General features: G+C 33.1%; 1 protein-coding gene and 1 pseudogene across 5 annotated transcripts; both read right to left on the bottom strand.

Annotated features, from left to right (window-relative positions):
* Positions 1-4174: 4174 nt before the first annotated feature.
* On the bottom strand, positions 4175-5047 carry LOC100809571 (ribosomal protein L10 pseudogene; annotated as a pseudogene). The gene is made up of 2 exons (NR_166098.1): positions 4661-5047; positions 4175-4288 (listed from the first exon to the last, which is right to left on the bottom strand). The product of NR_166098.1 is annotated as a ribosomal protein L10 pseudogene (transcript).
* Positions 5048-7046: 1999 nt separating this feature from the next.
* LOC100809023 (abscisic acid receptor PYL8) lies at positions 7047-10879 on the bottom strand. Of its 4 annotated transcripts, XR_005888264.1 has the most exons (5): positions 10342-10745; positions 8978-9193; positions 7639-7970; positions 7459-7506; positions 7047-7244 (listed from the first exon to the last, which is right to left on the bottom strand). XR_005888264.1 is itself a non-coding variant. In XM_003544704.5 (3 exons), exons 1-3 carry the CDS (start codon positions 10486-10488, stop codon positions 7752-7754), a joined length of 582 nt encoding a protein of 193 aa, XP_003544752.1. In that variant the 5' UTR covers positions 10489-10879; the 3' UTR covers positions 7344-7751. The 4 variants fall into 4 exon arrangements, 1 of the variants encoding a protein (XP_003544752.1); XR_005888265.1 differs by having other exon boundaries at positions 7459-7970; XR_005888266.1 differs by lacking the exon at positions 7047-7244 and having other exon boundaries at positions 7344-7506.
* Between the last annotated feature and the right edge of the window lie 9074 nt (positions 10880-19953).

Here is a 19953-nt window from a genome sequence, read left to right as displayed (position 1 = left end):
ATGTCACTGTCCTCGTGCTATTATAAGTTCTGAATCCAGTCTTAGTTCCCGAACTTGTTCCACTTCCACCATTTTTATTCAGCAAGTTATTTTTCTCATCCACCTTCTGTGCATAGTCCATCAATTCGGTTAATCCATCAACTGGATGAAGCTTTAATTCTGCCTATATAACTTTTTTGAGCTCATTCATAAAAATTCCTTTTAAATACGCTGGTTCAATGCATTTGAGAGAACCAACATACAACTCGAATTGTTCCCGATAATCTTCCACACTTCCTGTTTGCTTGAGACTTAGCAACAACTCAAACGGACTTTGTAACATGGACAGTTGAAAACGGCGTATCACCGCAAATTGAAATTTGCTCCGAGTTGGGTCGTCCACACTAAATTCCCACCATTGATACCAAGTTAATGCCTTTCCCTCCATAGCCACCATAACCGCTTGTAGTTTTTCAGGGTCGTTCATTCCTTTCAGTTTGAAGTATCGTTCTACGCGAATTGTCCAACCGAATGCGTCCTCCCCAGTGAAAACAGGAATTTTGAGTTTTCGCCATCTCTCCTCACGATTCCGAGGATTGCAAATTTTTTTGGTGTCGTCGTCGTTCACAGTATGGTTGTTGTCGTTGATCGATTCATCCCTGTCAGAACGCGTCGTGATTTCGCGTACAGTTTCCACCAATTCATTCAATTGCCTACGAATTTCCAGTCGCTCTTGTCTGTCTTCTTCGCGGCTCTTCTCCCAGTTTTCTCGCATGGCTAGTAAGCCTTCGAATCCACACTCAAGAAACTCGACGCGTGAATCCATTCCTCTTGTTGAAACCATCTATCATCCCAGGAAACAAAAACTACTCTGATACCAGTTGATAGAAATTGGATAATAATGACTGAATTTTATAGAAACACTCTGCAGGAATTATTCTTTCCAAAACAGAGACAAAATTACAACAAATAGAATCAGAATATTCACTCAAACAAGCAAAGATTTTGAGCGCTTGGTTCTCTCCTTCCCAAGGTCTAAACCACACATCTTCAAGATAACCAGAATATGATTATGTTTTTCCTTCTTATTCTACACATACCCATAACTGCCTAATTAAAATAATTGTTTCTAATAAACTACTCCTAATAATAGTAACTGTTGTCCTATTAAAACTAATGGTTAACTATTCCTAATAAACTGCTCCTAATAATAGTAATTGTTGTCCTATTAAAACTAACTGCTATTGAGAGCACATAACAAGTATTTTCCCCCCTTCTCTTATAAACATTCTTTATAAGAAGTCTAACATATTGTTAAACAAATCCATATTCCTTTATATTTGTACGTATAAATATCAGCAGCATTTGGAAATGATGTATTAAACCTGATTTTTGTAATAAGATATTATTACTTAAATAGACACCTATATCATGTCGTTGCGCCTAGCTACCAATAAAAAAAATTGACAAATAGTTTAGTGAAAAAGTTGTACGATAATTTTATTAAAAACATTGATATTTTTAATTAGTGTGCCAAACTTGGGATTTGATTTAATAGTAAAAAGAGTAATATATTAAAAGAAATAGTGTTGAAAAATGTGGTCCATCCAATTATAAAACTTTAGTCAAGTGTAACAATGAACAAACCAATAGTGTGTTTGAACAAGGATCTTCTGTCAGACCTACAAAAGAGAAGAAAGTTATCTTCTAGCATATGACAATGTCCATTATTAAAGGGATATATTACCGATAAAAATTATCATGTTTAATTAAATATTTTTAAATGAATATTGAAGCAAATTAAATATTTGACTTTTCTAAATTGTAAAAATATAATTAAAGATAAAATACTGTTAATTAGAAATATAATAGTTAAAATTTACTCCTATTATTTATTTTATGATTAATACATATGTTTTTTTTATCACAATTTCAATGATTATTTTTTAATTAATGACTATTATTCTACTTTATTTCTAATTAAGGATCAACATGGTATAATATGAATAGTTTTTTTGAAATAAAATTCAATACTGAGATTAGTTCTTTACTCTTGCAAAGAGAATACCATTGCTTCACTTATTTTTATTTTTATTTTTGTTTACTACAAGATACTTCTATATGGGGCACATGAATTAGGTTAATTTATAAAAGGATAAACCAATGTTGCTAACCATAATCTGTGCATGTTATAATCTGAGTGGGTAGATTTGGCTACGGTAATAAGTAAAGTACCTATAATTAAGGACAAGATTATGAAGGAAGAATGTTGTCTCCACTTTTGCTAGATCAGCCCCTCGACAGAATTGTGGACCCCACCAAATGGTGCCACTTTCTTGCTTGTCGAATTGTCCTACTCATAGAGACCAAAAAACTTAGTTGTGCAGTATTGTAGGGTAACAAATGAAAGGTCTTACCAGTGTGTGTTCATTCACATCTATGCAAAGAAAAAAAAAGGAAATAATTGTCTATAAATTTGGATAAGTTTCTCTATTCTCTAGAAGAATTTTTAAGATAAAAAATTAAAAAAAATAAAATGAGCTTTTTTATAAATTAAAATTATCTTCTACATTAATTAATTTGTAGAAATTTTTCATGAATAATCCTTGAGAGCACAAGCATTTTCACAGAGTGAAGAAAGTTGGATTTGTATTCTGTTGCACTGACAAAACTGATATTGGTGCTTCTTAGCTTCCTATGAAGGTGAGAACACTAAACAGGGAATATCCACTGCTTGATATAATACTTGTGTAATAAGTCAGACCTACAAAAGAGAAGACAATCGTCACAAGCAGCACTTCCACAAGCTAAATCATTTATTAATATTTTCTAGAGATATATGCACTCAAATATTCAACTAGGAGGAGATAACTTAGTTAGTTGAGGCAGATGCGTGAACTGTTCTAAATCCCTTAGTTAGTCTTTAATTCTTACGGATAAAAAAAACTAAGAGAGGGTAAATCAATAATTCATTATTACTCTTATTAATGCACCACCCAAAACAAAATCATAGACGTACTTGTCATAGGATTCTTTATCAAAAGCAATTTATACTTCACAAATGGCACCTCTGCTTGTTGAGAAGAAAATTCAAGCAAGTTTGATCAAAACCACATATTCATGGATCCTAACCCCGCATTCATGGTCACCAATTAATTAATTATAAAATGGAAATAGCTATAATCATTCTACCAGTAAGAAGTCATTTCCACTACAATGTATCCTACTGGATACCAAAAGTTTAAAAAAGGAATAGCATAAATTTTTCATATTCATCATGTGGGTACCTCAAGAGGAAATGACTACTCATCTATGATGTGCCAATGTAGAACATTCTATGAAGCATAAATTTTTCATATTCAGCATTACATGAAATAAAATATTTTATCTTTGAAAGCATTGTGCCTCACCTACCATAAGCCCACGATATAACAGAATAAAATATTCTATTTGAAAACATTGTATCTCTTTGAAATTACCATTAAAATAGTTTAGTTGCAAGAGATTATGGTAACTTATGATGAAACATGGTACAAGTTGTCAACAAAACATTCAGTTAGCAATTAGTGGAACTATAGCAAAATTCAATCAAGAACAAATCTGGGTTAAGCAAATCTTTTTGATTAACTAGTTGCTACTGGTTCATGTTCATAGCTTTATAACTGAAGAAATAACAATTAAACACCAAACTAGCCACCACATCCACAACCACAAGGTGAGAAAGTTTAAAATTTCCTTTATTACTTTTTTCTACTACTTAAATTGTTAAAAAACCATCCTTTTACAACCATAGCCAATAAGGCACCTTTCCAAAGATATCCTCTAAAGCCCTTGAATTTCCCCATGAAACAAAGCTATGAGTGGCTAATTAAGCAATTCTTTTCTAGTTCCAGCTCAGTGCTTCTAGAGATTCACTCGAAAAAGGCCCATTTTTAGAGCCAACATTAAATTTTCATTTTTTGAGAGAAAAACAAAAACCACAAATTACAGTGCACAATAACTAGGGAAAATATGTCATTGTCGTTCTGTTGCAAAAAATGGAAATAGAAAATAAACACAGCACATTCAGTTTCTCTAACAAGTGAACAATAACAACATATAAGATTACTATTATCCATTCAAAGTGGTTCAGAGGAAAAAAAAGAAAATTAACTCAACTTAGTTTAAAATAATGTTCAGACAAAAACAATAAACTCAAAATCTGATCCAAGTCTAATATTTCTTAGTAACAAGCACACTATGCAGTATCACTAGACAAACAAGCTCTTCCTGGTTGGCAGTTAGCCAATGGTCCATGGCACCCAAGAAGCTGCAAAATCACAAAACAGAACATGTGATTTTAGAAGGACAATTACACAAACTAATAGTAACCAACAAAAGGTACCAATTGAAGACAAAAGGCAAATTTCATTCAGAAACACAGTTCAATGCATTACCCAAGATGCAAGTTAACAAGTAAAAATGTCGTCAGCATGATGAAATCTATGTGACATATAGTTTCCATCACAGTATATTGCATTGTTAAGCAGGTCTACATTACCTTGGCATTACACCATCCGACATAATCTTGTACTCTGACTTAAACTTCAAATAATCATTACGACCAAACTTGGTGAACCCCCTAAGCAAGAATTTAAAAGAATAATACCTAGAGTTAAAAGAATACACAAAAGAATAATACCTAGCATTTTGTTGATCCTAAGAACATGGAAGGGATGCACCCTGACTCTCAAGTGGAATGCACCCTCCAGCGCCTCACTCGAGACATTCTCCTTCTCCCAACTAACCAAATGCACACAGAAAGGAAACTCATCGACACCTTTCTTCTTCATGCCAACATCATAAATCCTGGTCTTAGGATCAGGAACACTGTGGCAAAACCGCGATTTCGAGTACGACTTGTTTTTAATTTGTCGGTAACACTTTGCAGGTCCTAAATCAAACACCATAGTAACCATTCATGATTGTCAAATCCAGTTCTATAATTACAATTAAAAAAATACACACATTCAACAAATCATGAGATAGTAATTTGAGACAAAATAGAAAACAAATTTTCCAATAAAATGAAATCACACATCGATCTCACGGTTATTTCAAACAAAACCTAGTTTTACATTCAATTTGCATCAACCATAAACTAACAACACATATCAGCAGCATATTCGAAAGAACACAACTAGCTGAAGGGACTGTCGTAAGGCCTTGGTCATGGTCGAAACCGTCGTCGGGGTCGCACAAGTCACGAGTAAGTTCCTTTCTTCTTCTTGGGCTTGGAGTTCACGACCTCCCTGAGGCTAGAAAAGCTTTGGGGCTCGACTGCGAGAGAGACTGCTGCTGCGCGAGACACTGAGAGAGGACGCGAAAGGTAAGGGTGAGAAAGCTGCTGCGCCGCGAGAGACTGCGACGGCAATAAAAGGGAAATAAAATTTCATTAATTTGAAACAATGGGAAGGATTTTCAAAGACGGTTTTTTAAAACCGTCCTTGTACCTTCTTTCAAGGACGGTTTTTATATAACCGTTCTAAAAAAGTTAAACGTAATTTTATTTTTCTACATCATTTTTTCGAAAACCAACTTAGATTTAACGACCTTAAATCATGCTTTTGTAATAGAGAACTTTAGCTTATAAACAAGTTTTATAGAACACAACTACTTAAAAGTTTCCAGCTAGTCCTTTCCTAGAGTGTCTTACCAAATACATCCTAAATATTAAATTAAAGTTTAATAATTAAGTCATTTCTGTTTATAATTATCAATTTCTGTTTTATTCTTTTATTTTATTTTTTACTTTAATTTTATTAATTAAAGTTTAATAATTAAGTCATTTCCACCTCTCATTTTATAGTAATTAATTTAATCATTGTCTTGCAACATAGTTTATCTCAACTTGAATCTAAATAATTTCAATTATAAAAAACTAGTTTTGACATTGAGATTAATTATAAATGTTGTTTTTTAAAAAAATTATATATATATATATATATATATATATATATATATATATATATGCATGCAAACACATCATAATACCATTAATAGATACCAACTATGTTGCCTTATGTGGTAAAAATAATATTTTATCACATAATAATTTAAAATATTGTTTTAAAAAAATAAGATCTTGGATGGGCGCTAAGGCAGCTGCTTTATTGGCCTAGTGCTAAACAGCGCCCTGAGAATAACTCCACCAAATCCAAGTGGGTCAATGGCTAAATGCTTGGTTGATGCTCCCACATGCAACCTTCATGCTGCCCTAGCTTTGCTCCTTAGGTGTACTTATCAAATCTCCGTATAAAGTACCCATGTCTATCCCCTCTTACTATTTATATGTATCAAAAATTGATTATCAGTGTCATGACACAGATAAGGAACCTCAAGGAGCTATAAAAGTCCAACATAGCGATGCTAGCTATCCCAATAATAAATTATGCAAACATTTGTTGGCACTAAGATGCAAAAGTCTGGAGTCATGACGCTATTAATCGAGAATAGAATTTTTGGGTTTTTTTCCTCCTAGTTTTATTCAAGAATAGACTTATTCTTATGTTAATATGCTATCAGTAGTCCTTCCTACTTTCATCATTATTATATTATATTATTTTTTTGGAGACATATTAAACATATAGATTTAGTGATACTAAAAAAAATAGATTTAGTGATACTAAATGTTTAATTATTAAATTTAAAACAAACTATGCAATTCAAAAATAATATACTGTTATTCTGTCCAATTAATGCTGCTTATCCAACATTTACAATCCATTTTAAGATGGATATCTTTAATGGACATTACCAAAATTGACTAGTTCGATCATTATTTTTCAACTACTGAATACTAATTAAGAAGGATCCATCTCTTATTTTTTATTTTTTTTACGGTTTCTTTTTTACGGCGGATCCAGCTCTTCTAACGACTCACTTTTTAGTATAAAATAATTAATCTTAATCATCAACAAAAAAAAAAAAAAATCAATTGATATAATTCATAAATGTCTTTAAAAGTATTCGCCGTTAATTTTTTCATTAACAACTATAATTACTTTACCCTTAAAAGAAGTCAAATCTAACGAAGAACTAGATCTCGTAGTTCGATTGAAACATCTTAGTAATAGACTAATAGTGTCATACTATGAAATCATAGAGTACAAGTTTAAACTTCAAACCTATTTCTATCCCTCTTTTATTCCCTTTCTCATCCTATCGTCCAAACCTCTTGGTTTCGTATGAGCTTCTACTGGTCTCAACTCAGTTGTATGTCATTCCTTCAAAACAGAGAAAAGGGGAAGAAACCGAAGTATGTACCAAAGGAAAAAGGAACAAAAAAGAACCAAAGCAACTGGAACTCCGCAATAAGAATTAAGTGATCCCCGCTAGAAGATTAAATTTTTACTGCAATTAGAAACTACAGCTGACCAATCAAAATAATTTTACAGACCAAGTTTCACCACCACCACCTATATACAAAAAAGAACATACCACAAAACAAAAACCATGAACATCTCCAAGAAGCACCTGGTCCTTCACCTGTAGTTACAGCATTGGATTCAGTCACCTGACTCAAATATTGTTCTTTAACTGCCAAAGAGAGTAAACAGCATATATATCACAAGGATAATCAATAGAGCAAGTGGAATGAAAAACGCTGCAACTCTATACTAATAATGGAAGCAGCATAATTGCCAGTCCGTCTCCTAAGCCTCCAAGATAGGAAAGCCCCTGAAGCTTCATCCATGGCAGCCAAGTTCTCAGCAACTTCTGAATATAACCTCCTAGATCCGATCAATTGGTTCAGTGCAATCCTGCACAGCAAGCCCTTCTGAGACATCGGCAAGTGATTTGAGATTGCACTTAATTAAGGCTTCAACGAAATAGCAGGTTTCATCTTTGGTGTTGCCCTCAGGTACATCCACCACAAAAGATTCAATTACCAGTGTACCTGGCCTTCCATCAATAATTTCTGGGTGGAGGGACATGATAGAGGAGTAGTTCTGAAAGATAAGAGATACAACTTATGTTAAAAATTTATTGTGTCAGGTGACAAGGACAAGATAGTTTAATCATTTGGCCCAACTTCTTAGCAATGCCAAGAAAACAAAATTTATATAATTACTCATGCTGGATGCAATGCTTGTTGCATCTTTCATACATGAATGTTTTTACAGGCAGCAAAACATTCATAACAGTTCAGTTCACAACATCATTTACTCATCCTAACTTTTTTTGTGACTCTAGTTCATCAAGGAGGAATTTAATAGGTTGACAATGAAGATTCTAGCTCACTCTGTACGTGCTATTATAGAGTATAAAATACAGGATAGAAACCAGAACCCTATAAGGAATTTCACGAGGATTTCATTACCTCCAAACTTAAATAACAACTCCAAATTTCACAAAAGAAGCTATTTTCTGTCATCTAAAGGGTTGAACAGGACTTGAAATATAAATTAAATCAAACAATGTAATCCCCCGTCTCTGTAAGAAATAATAATCCAATAACTACATTAAGTGTCATTTACAAAATAAAAATAAAAAGCTTGATTTTTCCTTGATATTTTCGATTTGATAAAACTACTATAAATGAAAACTCTTATATAAAGGGCCACATGCATCAAAATAATAAAGTGAACTTATTTTCAGAAAGAGAAAGACAAATTTAGCGTTCCACATATTACAAGAATTCAATAAAAGTATGAAATAATCAAGACTGTGTGTACCAATATTATCTAGCATCTTTGCCTCAATTGAGCAATCGGTCACATTCAGTCTGGAATTTGCATACCTTCTTTCCAATGAGTGTGAAGATGAATGCACCTCACACACACAATTTTGGCAACAAGGTTGAATATAAAGTATGGATATGCAGAGAAGAGTGCTCACTTCAAGGAAGACAAATGCTTTTTCAGAAGAATGAATTCAGACTCAAACCAGCACAAGATTTTATGAAAAGTAAACTAAAATAAAAAATTAAAAAAATCAGTTATTATAATATTCATACCCTAAGTCTATGGTCACCACCAATAATCCTGATGCTGAGAATATGCTCATTGTCATCAAGGAGCTCCAATCTTTCTGTACTTGTAGTGGCAGGAAGCCCTGATTTAACATCAACTTCTCTCAGACTCCCAATCTCAAGGTTTCCCCTTACAACACATCTACTTATAAATGGCTTGTACTTCTGTGGCTGATCAAACCTCCTCACCAAGGACCATACCTAGAGAAATCAAATCTATGCACAATTAATAAAAAAATTCACACAGGCATGGAAGGTGCTAGCAGAACATAAACATTCAGGGCAATCTCAATCAGAAATGTTCCTGCATTAAACAAAACTGCAAAAATATTGTCAGGAAGCACATGACAGGTGATGGAATAAAATTAGGTTCATTTTGAATTTGGTCATTTTTGTAGCTAACCTTCCCTTAGAAAGGTAATCATTCAACTATTACTGTTGTAATACACTTCTGCAGCAAGTAAACTAACTGTCTCTGGCTATGCATTATATATCAATATAAGTGCGTCCTGATTGAAGCTACCAATAGTAGCTTTAATGTTTATTAGTAAATATGACACCACTTTGAGATAATTCATCGCAGATCCAAACACATTATAAGCTGATTTAACCCTCAATTCACTAAAATGCAAATTGCAAATCCCATAAATTGCCCCCTCCCTCCCTTTCCGAAAAACAGCAATGAAAAAAGTAATAAGATTTTCACAAGAGCAAAAAGACTTGGGAATTGAAACTTCTTGCAGAAATAGATTAAGAAGAGCATTAATCAGTCCGAATTAATGAACTATAACTACTCCCTGCCAAAATGACAAATGAGATCTAGAATAAACATTTCACTAGAATCACACTACCTTGCTTTTCCATTATTTAACAACAAATATGCATACGTTTAGGAAATATTTCTTTTTTACAGGGAGAACAATCATTTCACTCCTCAAAAGCTTCCTAGCTGGGAGGAAAAATGATTTTTTTTCCAAATAAACTAAACCAAACAAGCAACTAGATCACCTCCAACTTACGCTCCTAATACAAACATTCGCTTCCAAAACCTAAAAAATAGGATCAGATCAAACACTATATTGGGAAGCAAGTCAACCACAAAAACAAAAAAATAAACAAATATTGATCCCATAAAACGGCAAAAAAAATCTCCCAAATCAAACTCAAAACAGAACCACCAAAATACAGATACTCACACATTCCAACAACCGTTACGAATATCATCAAACCGGATCACAACGATGCATGCAAAAACGAAAAACCGCGTCACAGCAACACACAAATATTCAACAAATAATTAAAAATAAATAATATTTAAAAAAAAAAGGAGGAAAAGAGAAAAGAAAGACCTGAGGAACCGGTGCTCTTATATGCTTAACGAGCGCAGAGCCACACTGATTCTCACCAGGCTCGTGCCTGTGGTGTCTTCTTATGTACTCCATCTCCACGTTGCTCAATCCTCCTCCTCCTCCTCCTCCGTTCCCAATCCTATTCATTTTTGTTTCTCTCTCTCTCTTTCTTCGACGCACGCAAAAAGCCAAATCTCAAAACGCGCTGTTTTCAGTTTCCGACGTTACCATGAAAATGCTACGTTGCCGAATCGATCGGCGGCGACGAGCGCCGAGCGCCGTCCGGCGAGCCTCTCCGGCGAGGAAAAAGTGTGGGGAAATGCTACGAAGAAGATGCGCGTGAGAGTCAGAGTCACCGCCACGGATCATGGAAGGGAAACTTCTGCTACCGAAGCTCTTATTATTATCCCGAATAATAATAATTAAAATATTGGTTGCTAAAACTTAATTTTAAATAATAATTTTATTTTTTTGTGCACTTTAAATGAAATGATTTTTTTTTTTTTATAAAACCGTCGCCACCCAAATAATAAATACCACCTTGAGGCTTGAGGACTTGAAAGAAAAAAAAATACTATGTTCATTATGGACGTGAAAATTATTCGTTTACATTTTTAAGGATTTAGTCTGGCGAATTTTTTATGAAGTCGTAATAATCCATCGTACTTAAATATTTAGTGATATTTTTTTATTTAATAGTATTATAAAATTTAAAGATTACATTAATTTTAAAAGTTACATTTGCAATTGCAAGTGACTTACATTATTTAATTGATTATAAAAGTTAAATATCTTTGGTTAAAAATGGTTTGTCTCTTTCTTTGTTTCAAAATGGCCCCCACATAATGCTATTATTACAAACTAACATTTTGTTTGTCCATTTGCGTTAGTGTCGTTTTCGTGATCAAAACGCCCTTTCCTTCATGATCTATTTGCGCCCGTATTTTGATATATATTTTGCAAATCAAATCTTACGAGAGTTAGGTGTGACCACATTAATTAAGAGTAGTAAGATATGCGTGCATTCGTATTGTTCACTCTTATTTTCACATATGCTCAAAATGTACGTTTGATAAAAATTAGTTTTTGACATTAAGACAAACCTAATTAGTTATTTAAGTTCTTAAAAAATGTAAAAAAAAAAGTAAGAATATTCAAATAGAGAAAATAATTCGACCAAATCAACTAATTGGGTTATTTAAATCATTGTATGCTGCAAAATATTTGAAGATTGAAATCATTGGCTTGAACAAGAAATATTGCACCAGAGGAGTGGAGTGTTTGATGGGGGATAAGTTTTTTTATGTTCAAGAATCATAAATCTTGAAAATTATAATTCTTGAAAATAATAAAATTTATTTGATTATCCATAAATATTTTTTAGAATATTTCGATAAGTTTTTTAGAAATAAAAAAATTACTATTATTTGTTACTTTAATTATTTATCATATTAAAATAATCTAATAAGCATATCAAGATATTTTTTACAATCCTCAAAGAAAAATTTAACTTAAGAAAGTAAAATTTTCATCTACTCACATGAGAAAGTTTTTGTAAAATATTTAGATAAAAAATATTTTTGACAAATCTTCTTTTTCAAAAATATTATTTTTTAAATAAATAGTAAACATGGGAAATGAAGATTCTCATAAAATTAAAAATTTCTCCCTTATTAAACACACATTATTTTCTTGTTATATCAGAATTTGAAATAAATTTTCAAATTTAATTCATTGAAGAAGTAAATGCTCATTGGAGTGCAACAGCTACCAAAATAAATGTCGTCCAACAAATAAACTATAATCTTCATGGACACTATATATTTCAAATATGTACAATATATGAAATGAGTAGCTTGAAAATGCATATCCTATGCATAAACCAATTTGAATAAAATGTATATATAATTCTCCACATATTAATAAAAGGATTAAACAACTCCCAATCCTATAAGATTAAGATTACAATCATGTATAAACTCAAGGGGCAAAAGTCTAAAAATTGTAATTCTTATTACACATGTTTTAAGGGTATACATTAATTTTTTTTAAGAACAATCAACAATAACTATCTTAATTATTGTAAGAGTCTTAAAAAGTCTTTGAGGACCACCAAAAACAAACCCATATCATAAGTAGTTCTTGAATTTGATCTTAGTACCTTGTTTTTGTATTTTTTTATAACCGAATATACTAATCTTTATTAGTGAGGCAAATATCACTTTTTGATAGCTCTACCCACACTTATTAGTTAGCCAAATATTATTGTTTGAAATTGTATGATAAATTTATGTTTAAAGTTTTTAAAAAGATTTAAATTATGATAAATTTGAAAAAAATTGTAAATTTGAAATATGAAACAGTAAATTAATTCAATTATTTTACAACTATATTGTATATAAAATTTTACTAATTTTATAATATTTAAGTATATAGGCAATATTTAAAAAATATATAAAAATTAATTAAATTTGATACAAACTATTGAAATCAAATATTACTTAAAATAAATTATTGATTTAATTTTTAATAGACATGTTATATTTGATTAGCATTTATGTAAGATGTGTTGTTATAGATGTTTAATATTATCTTTTAGTTGTGAGCTTGATCTTGATGGCATATTAGATGAGTGTATTGTCACCAAAAAAAATATTAGATGAGTGTAAGCACATCCTATCTTTGTTTCCAAACTTTAGTGTAGAGTTTGCAAGTAAACAAGCTAATGAAGCGGCTTATGTTATTACAAGAATAACTATTACAAGTGCTAGTCTTTTTATGTATCAGCATATTCCACAATGTATTTCACACTTAATTTCAAATGAATTTTTTTTTAGTAAAAAAAAGTATTGTCTTTTACTTGTAAAAAAAATGTACAACCTATATTAAGTTCTCTAATAAGTCAAAGGACCTTAATTAATCAACAAAAAGTTCAAGGACCGAAAGCAAAAGTTCTAAAAAGTTTAAAAACTAAAAAAATAGTAAACCCTAAATAAATGACTAACATGTAAATGTCATGTCTCCAATTTTTACGCGAAGATTAGCATTTAATGAAGGAAATAGATGGCAAGGACTAAAACATATGGAAGGAAAATAAGTTTCAATGAAAAATGTAAGGACCAAAAACCAAAATTCTAAAAAGTTAAGGGTCTTAAAGATATTATACCCTATTTTTATATTTTCTCTCATTATCGTATATTTTAATATTATTATCAATGAAAGCTTTTTTTTATTTATTTCTTGAAAACTATACAGATATCTTAAACTAACACACCTAGTGGCTTCAAAGAGTTGGTTTTCATTTGCAAATCTTTATAAAACAAATTGTGCATATATCCTTATGCCATCAATCCTAAAGTTAACTTTGAGGAAAAGAATTAAGAAAGAAATTAAAAGTTTGAAGAAGAAACATAAGCAAGTTACAATAAGCTTTTTATTGTTTCTTTTCTTGATATCATTGGTAGAAGTTAATTTGCTATTGTTCATGAATTTTATCGCAGGAACTTTAATGTACCCTCAACATTGACTATAATGAACTTGAACTAAATAAAAGATAAGAAAAAGAAACACTAAAGTGATATGAGGATCGTGTTGAGATAAAGTCACTCTAGAAGTTAATGTTTTAATGGTGACAAAACACTATAATGCAAAACTAAAGTAACTAAACTTAGCTACTGATGGTTGCTTTGAGTGTTCTTTATTAAGACAGAACATATTTAGAAGCATGGTATAGGTGTGAAGCATTGGCCTATAGTGGAAGCTTTCTATGGTATCTTCTGCAATCAGAAGCACGACTACCAGAAAGAGAGCTATTTAGAAGCTGGAAAGACAATCATGTTTTTTGGGTCAAAGTGTGTAACACCCTTATATACATATATATTTTATTAGTTATTATAATTGATGTTTGATTTTATTTGTTGTGTTATTTTATCCATATTTTATTTTCAATGAGGTTATTTTAGTTATTAGAGGAGTGTGGGTAGTTAAAACTCTAACTTCTCATGGAAGCCTCTCAAGGAAACTTCTCAAAGAAGCCTCACGAGAAAGCTTCTTGAGGAAGCCTCTTAATGAAGCTTCTCAAGGAAGCTATCCGAAGCTGTCTCGGTAAAAGCGCCCTCCTGCCTTCGTTAACCGTTGGATCTTCTCAAAATTTGGTCTGAAGATTCATAGGACAGATGTACACGATCTGACCGTTGAGATCTTAGATTCGATGTCTGGTGTGTGAGAAAATCTTCCTTTCCCGAGAGAAGGAGCACTTGAGTGTTTCAGACATTGTTTTTCGTGTAGCCTTGGAGAAACGTCATTCCCTTCTCCTTCTTTCTTCCAAAACCATTTCCAACATCCCAAGCTTCTTCTCCACCACCCACAACCACCGGTGGCCACCACGGACCACCGTTGTTTTCCGTTGAAACCCCACACCGAGAGGAACCCTTCAACCGAAGCGGAATCTTTCAAATTTGCCTCACAGTTTCGGTTAAGAACGAAGCCCCGGTCTGATCTTAGTGGTTTTCCTTGAGGTAATCGTGATTCTATGCTTGTTCCTTGTTAGTTTCAGCTTGTCTTTGCATCTTTTCTGACTTTGGAACCACCATTGTATGTTTTGCGCTTCCTTTGAAAAACTCTAGAGAAAGAGACTTTGTAAACGTTATCTTTTCATGAAATGGGTGTTATTTTCGTGACCTTCACTGAACCCTGATCACATTGGTGTGATCGGAATTTCAAAATGATATTCCTTCTCTAAAACCCGAAACGCCCTTTAGCCCTTTACGTTTTGACAAGGGTTTTGACTCAAAATATTGTCACTAGCTTTATTTCTGAAATCCATAGTAATTTCCTTCGTTTTGGCGTAATAGAAACTCGCGTTGGACCGACAAGCGTGAACGAGAAAGAGACCTCTAAATGACGCAAAGAGGAACCTACGGGGAGCTCACGATAGGTGAGGGGAGTTTATTATAAAATTTACCATTTTGACACCATAGTTAGGGTCAAGGAACCTAGCTATGAGAATATCTGCTTGTCCCTGTTGCATGCTGATTTTCCTTTATAGAAAACAATGTTTTTAACTAATGGGATGTGATATTGATGTGCATGCTGGTTTTTCAAGAAAAATTATGTTTTTGACGAATGGGATGCAATATATCTATTGTTGATGAATAAAATTATTGTCCCTATTTGACTTGTGTTGTTTAAAGACCTGGGGAGTATGAATCTCAGGCATGAAAAATATATGTATATGCGGAATGCGACTTACTATTGATGTTGTTATTGATGACTTTAATTGATATGTGGTGATGTGATAATTGTGATGATATTGATATGAGGTGACACACTTTAATGGTGGACATGTCAACATGAATTGATGATATTATTGATGATTATGTTAATTATGAAATGAGGTTGTTGTGGTTGTTGATAATGTCATAGAGATGAGATGATGTTTTATTTTGAAAATAATATAAAAATGAAATTTTGATAATTTGGAAAATCCATTAACATGTCCATTTTGTGTATGTTCAGGGGGGGGGGGGGGTACATTGACCTTGTCGGATGTCCCTTGTGTGGGAAACTAGAGTGGTTAAAGAATTTAAGCATTTCTGAGGGGATGCTTAGGCGCTTTAATTCATCCATGGTCATTGTATTTGATGGTGTCCATGTTTCATACGTTGGATATTGTGTATGTTCGTGGGGGGGGGGGTGCATTGACCTTGTCAGATGTCCCTGGTGGGGAAAATAGAGTGGTTAAAGAATTTAAGCATTTATGAGGGGATGCTTAGGCGCTTTAATTCATCCATGGTCATTGTACTTGATGGTGCCCACGTTCATACGTCGTATGTTGTGTATGTTCATGGGGGATGCGCTGACCTTGTTGGATGTCCCTGGTGGGGGAAAATAGAGTGGTTAAAGAATTTAAGCATTTCTGAGGGGATGCTTAGGAGCTTTAATTCATCCATGGTCTTTGTACTTGATGGTGCCCATGTTTCATGCCTCATATGACACGAGAAATAGTATAAACTTTGCTAGTAAGTACTTGTAGTTCCTTATGCGGAGGAATACTTGTACTAGGGGGTGTGTCACTCGATTTGGAACTCCCTTGAGACTCAGGCTAATCACTGTGGGGGGGGGGGGGGGGGGATTTGCCTTGCACGACAGGGTGGCCTCGAGACTTACTGCCTAGTTTTCCTAAGTGAGAGTGTCATGCAGACACGTTTAGGCTATTTCCTTAGTATTGGTTGATGGTACGTACCACATTGCATCTGAGAGTTGAGGTCAGGTGCATGCATCATTCTGTGCAGTATTGGTTGAAACCATGGATGGATGATGAGTAATTGTTGAATGTGGATGTTGAATAAAGAATGTTGCATAAGCTCATAATGTTTGCCTATGTTTCTTGCTAATTGTGGTTATTTGGATTGGATATTGGTTCTTTTTATAATGAACTCACCCTTGCAATTTTGTATCGTGTGGTTGATACCTGTGATGATCATGAACCTTGTTCGTGGGAGCAGAATGACAGCAGCAGGGTGCAGGGAGTAAGATTCTGGTGAGGAGCCGCCAAGCCGACGTGATGACGTTGACATTATTTTGGGAGAGAGAGAGTTGTGTTTTGTAATCAACTCCTCCATAGTTGATTTTCAAGTTTTATTTTGTTGAGTTAAAAATGTAAATCTTAGATTTTAATTATATGTATGAATAGATTTAATTTCAATTATGTGCATGACGTGTACCGAGTTACTATTCCTATATAATTATATATTCACTTAAGTAATGGCGTGTTGTTGGCTGAATGTATGTAAAAAAAAATTTACTTTATTTTCATAAGAAAATTAAGAAAGTTTTCTTTTAAAAATTGAAATTATCGCATATTAGAGTGGTGATATCGTAGCAACGAGGCGGGTTGTTACAAAGTGTATGATCAAGAGCATGATACTAGGGATAAGTTAGTTAAGGGGTAGATAACAAAAACGAAACATGGCTCAAGAATCATCAGAAATTGCATTGCAAGGTGGTTATTGATGACATAATGTCTCACCAATCCCGAAGCATACTAGTCAAGACATGCATTAGTGCTTGGACAACACTGATTTTGAAGTTTTAAATTCTTGTGATCCTTGACAAAGTATTCATAGGAACTTGAAGAAGACAAATGTCCTAGTCAAAGAACCAACAACCAAGTAGAAAGAAGATTATGATACATTGCACTATAGTACCATTGCATCTATTGAAGACATGTTGAAGAAATAATCTCGAAAAAACTTTTCATGATTCAAAATCATGAAGAAGCCATTAAGACAACAACTACCATATTAACAGATCCTTCAATGGATACAATGTGCAAGTTGGCTAACGATGGAGCAAGATCAAAGATGAAGAAGACAACTCAAGAAAGTCGTATGACATAGAGGTTGAATTGGAGCAAAATGGATAGCTTCAAGTACTTGGACAACTCATGCAGCATTTGAAAATTGAATTCAACCTCTAACAACCACAACAACGAATATCTCCTGATGAAGTCTATAAGTTGATCAAATTTGAAGGAACAATACTAAGGTGAAGCCTATAAAGGCTTTTCCAAAGAATACTCAGATAGAGCCTATAGAGGCTTAGAGAATATTGAGGTGAAGCCTGGAAAGGCTTTTTGAAAGAATACTCAAGTGGAATCGAACTTGTAAAGGCTTAGAGAATACAAGTTGTGGAGGATTTAGAAAAGAAATAATACTTTAGAGTGATTGGTCTTAGGGGAAAGACTACATGTGTAAGTACTGAACATAGCCTAGGTTGTGGTGAACCAATTTAATTCATTGGTGTGTTTTCTTCCTTACCGCTTCTTATTAGATACTATTGTTGTGTGCTTAAAATTTGTTTTAGAAAAAATCCTTTTTTGAAAAATTTTAATCTTGATCTTTGACAAAAAGGTTTTTATAAAACCATTTTATTATTAGAAGCAACACCTACTCTAAGCAAAAAAAGTAAAAAAACAAAAATTGTTAGTTAACAAATTTTGTAGTTTTTGTGAGTAGTGAAGCAGTAAACTACAAGATTACTTGGAAGATTTTACTCAAAACATTTATTTATCCAAGTACTTGTTATGGAAACATTTTACTCTTGTTAGTCTTTTGATTCTTTAAGCAAAAATCTTGGGAAACAAGTGACTTGTGCGGAAAAAATAGCCTGATTAGTTTTGGTATCACTATTCAAGCCCTTCCCCTTCTAGTAATCAACTGATTCACTTCAAATCATAATTTATTTTCATGAAGGTAACAACTCTAAAAGAAAGGGAAAAAAATATCCAAAAGAAATGAAATAGAAGATCACCACTTTGACTTGTTGGTCAAACCCGCCAACTTAGGCTAATAAGGTATTTGAGATAACTGGTAGATGTTTTAAAGGTTTATATAGCAGTAGCTGCTCCCTTCTTTCATATGTACCACTTCAATACTAAATCAAAATTCCTTACAGGGAAATGATATTAATAAAATGATGGCCAAACTATCAATAATGTTGATTGTTGGACAATGGACAATAGAGAAAGGGTGGATAACAGTGATCATCTGGTCAAATATTTTTGTCTTCTATATAGGTCATCCAATCCTCTATAATTTGGTGGAACATCCAGTTACATAGAAGGGAACGTTCAATCTGGTGGCCCATTAACATAGGTTGTGTTGTAACTGTAACTATTTTGTATTGTAACCGTTTTCAGTTAAACAATTAGTTGTTATTTCTTTATAAGTAGCTTTGTATTATGAGTTCAGAGAACTTGAGAGCGCTTTGAAACCTTTTATTGTAAATTATGTTATTCAAAATAAACCTAACAATTTTGCACAATATCTCTCTTCTCCTTTTTATCATCTGTGTTTCCCCATCTGAATAGAATTTCTCAAACCTTCCCAACAAACTGGTATCTAAAGTTTCTGTTCAAGATTAGTTCTGAATCTGTTTCATGGTTGATCAAGTCATCACTGATCAACCATTCTATTTGTTATCTATTCGTGTTGTGTCTTAGGGATTCTATCATGAAGGTGCTCAACATAATCAAGCTTGAGAAATTCACAGGGAAGAATAACTTTAACCTTTGGCACATCAAGATGTGAGCCTTGTTGAAAGAACATGGCATCTAGTCTCCTCTCTCTAGTCAATCGTCAAAGATTGATAACTTAGTCCTTGAGTTACAAGAGGAAAATCTTCATTTGCTAATTCTTTTATCTCTGTCTGATGAGGTTCTTTAAGAAGTTTTTGAAGAACTACCTGTCATTGGGCTTTGGCTCAATTGGAAAAAATCTTTATGAGAAAATCAATCTGCAACAAGTTACTTTTGAAATGACATTTGTTTGGCCTCCGAATGAGGGGAGATACACCATTGAAGGAACATCATGATGAGCTAAACTCTATTCCGATGGAGCTATGCGACATTGATGTCAAGATGGAAGACGAAGATTAGGCAATCATTCTGTTAGCCTTTCTTCCTTCCTCCTATGAGAATTTTTTGAGTTCTCTTAGTGTAGGCAAGAACTCCATTACATTCTAAGAAGTCAAGTTCGGTCTCTATTTTAGAGAGCTTTGACTAAAGGCATTTGGGAACGGAGATGAAGCCTTTGTGTTTAGAGTATCGAT

This window comes from Glycine max, chromosome 14 (genome assembly GCF_000004515.6).
Source record: "Glycine max cultivar Williams 82 chromosome 14, Glycine_max_v4.0, whole genome shotgun sequence".
In the NCBI taxonomy this organism is placed as follows: domain Eukaryota; kingdom Viridiplantae; phylum Streptophyta; class Magnoliopsida; order Fabales; family Fabaceae; genus Glycine; species Glycine max.
This window is presented reverse-complemented; position numbering and strand designations above follow the sequence as displayed.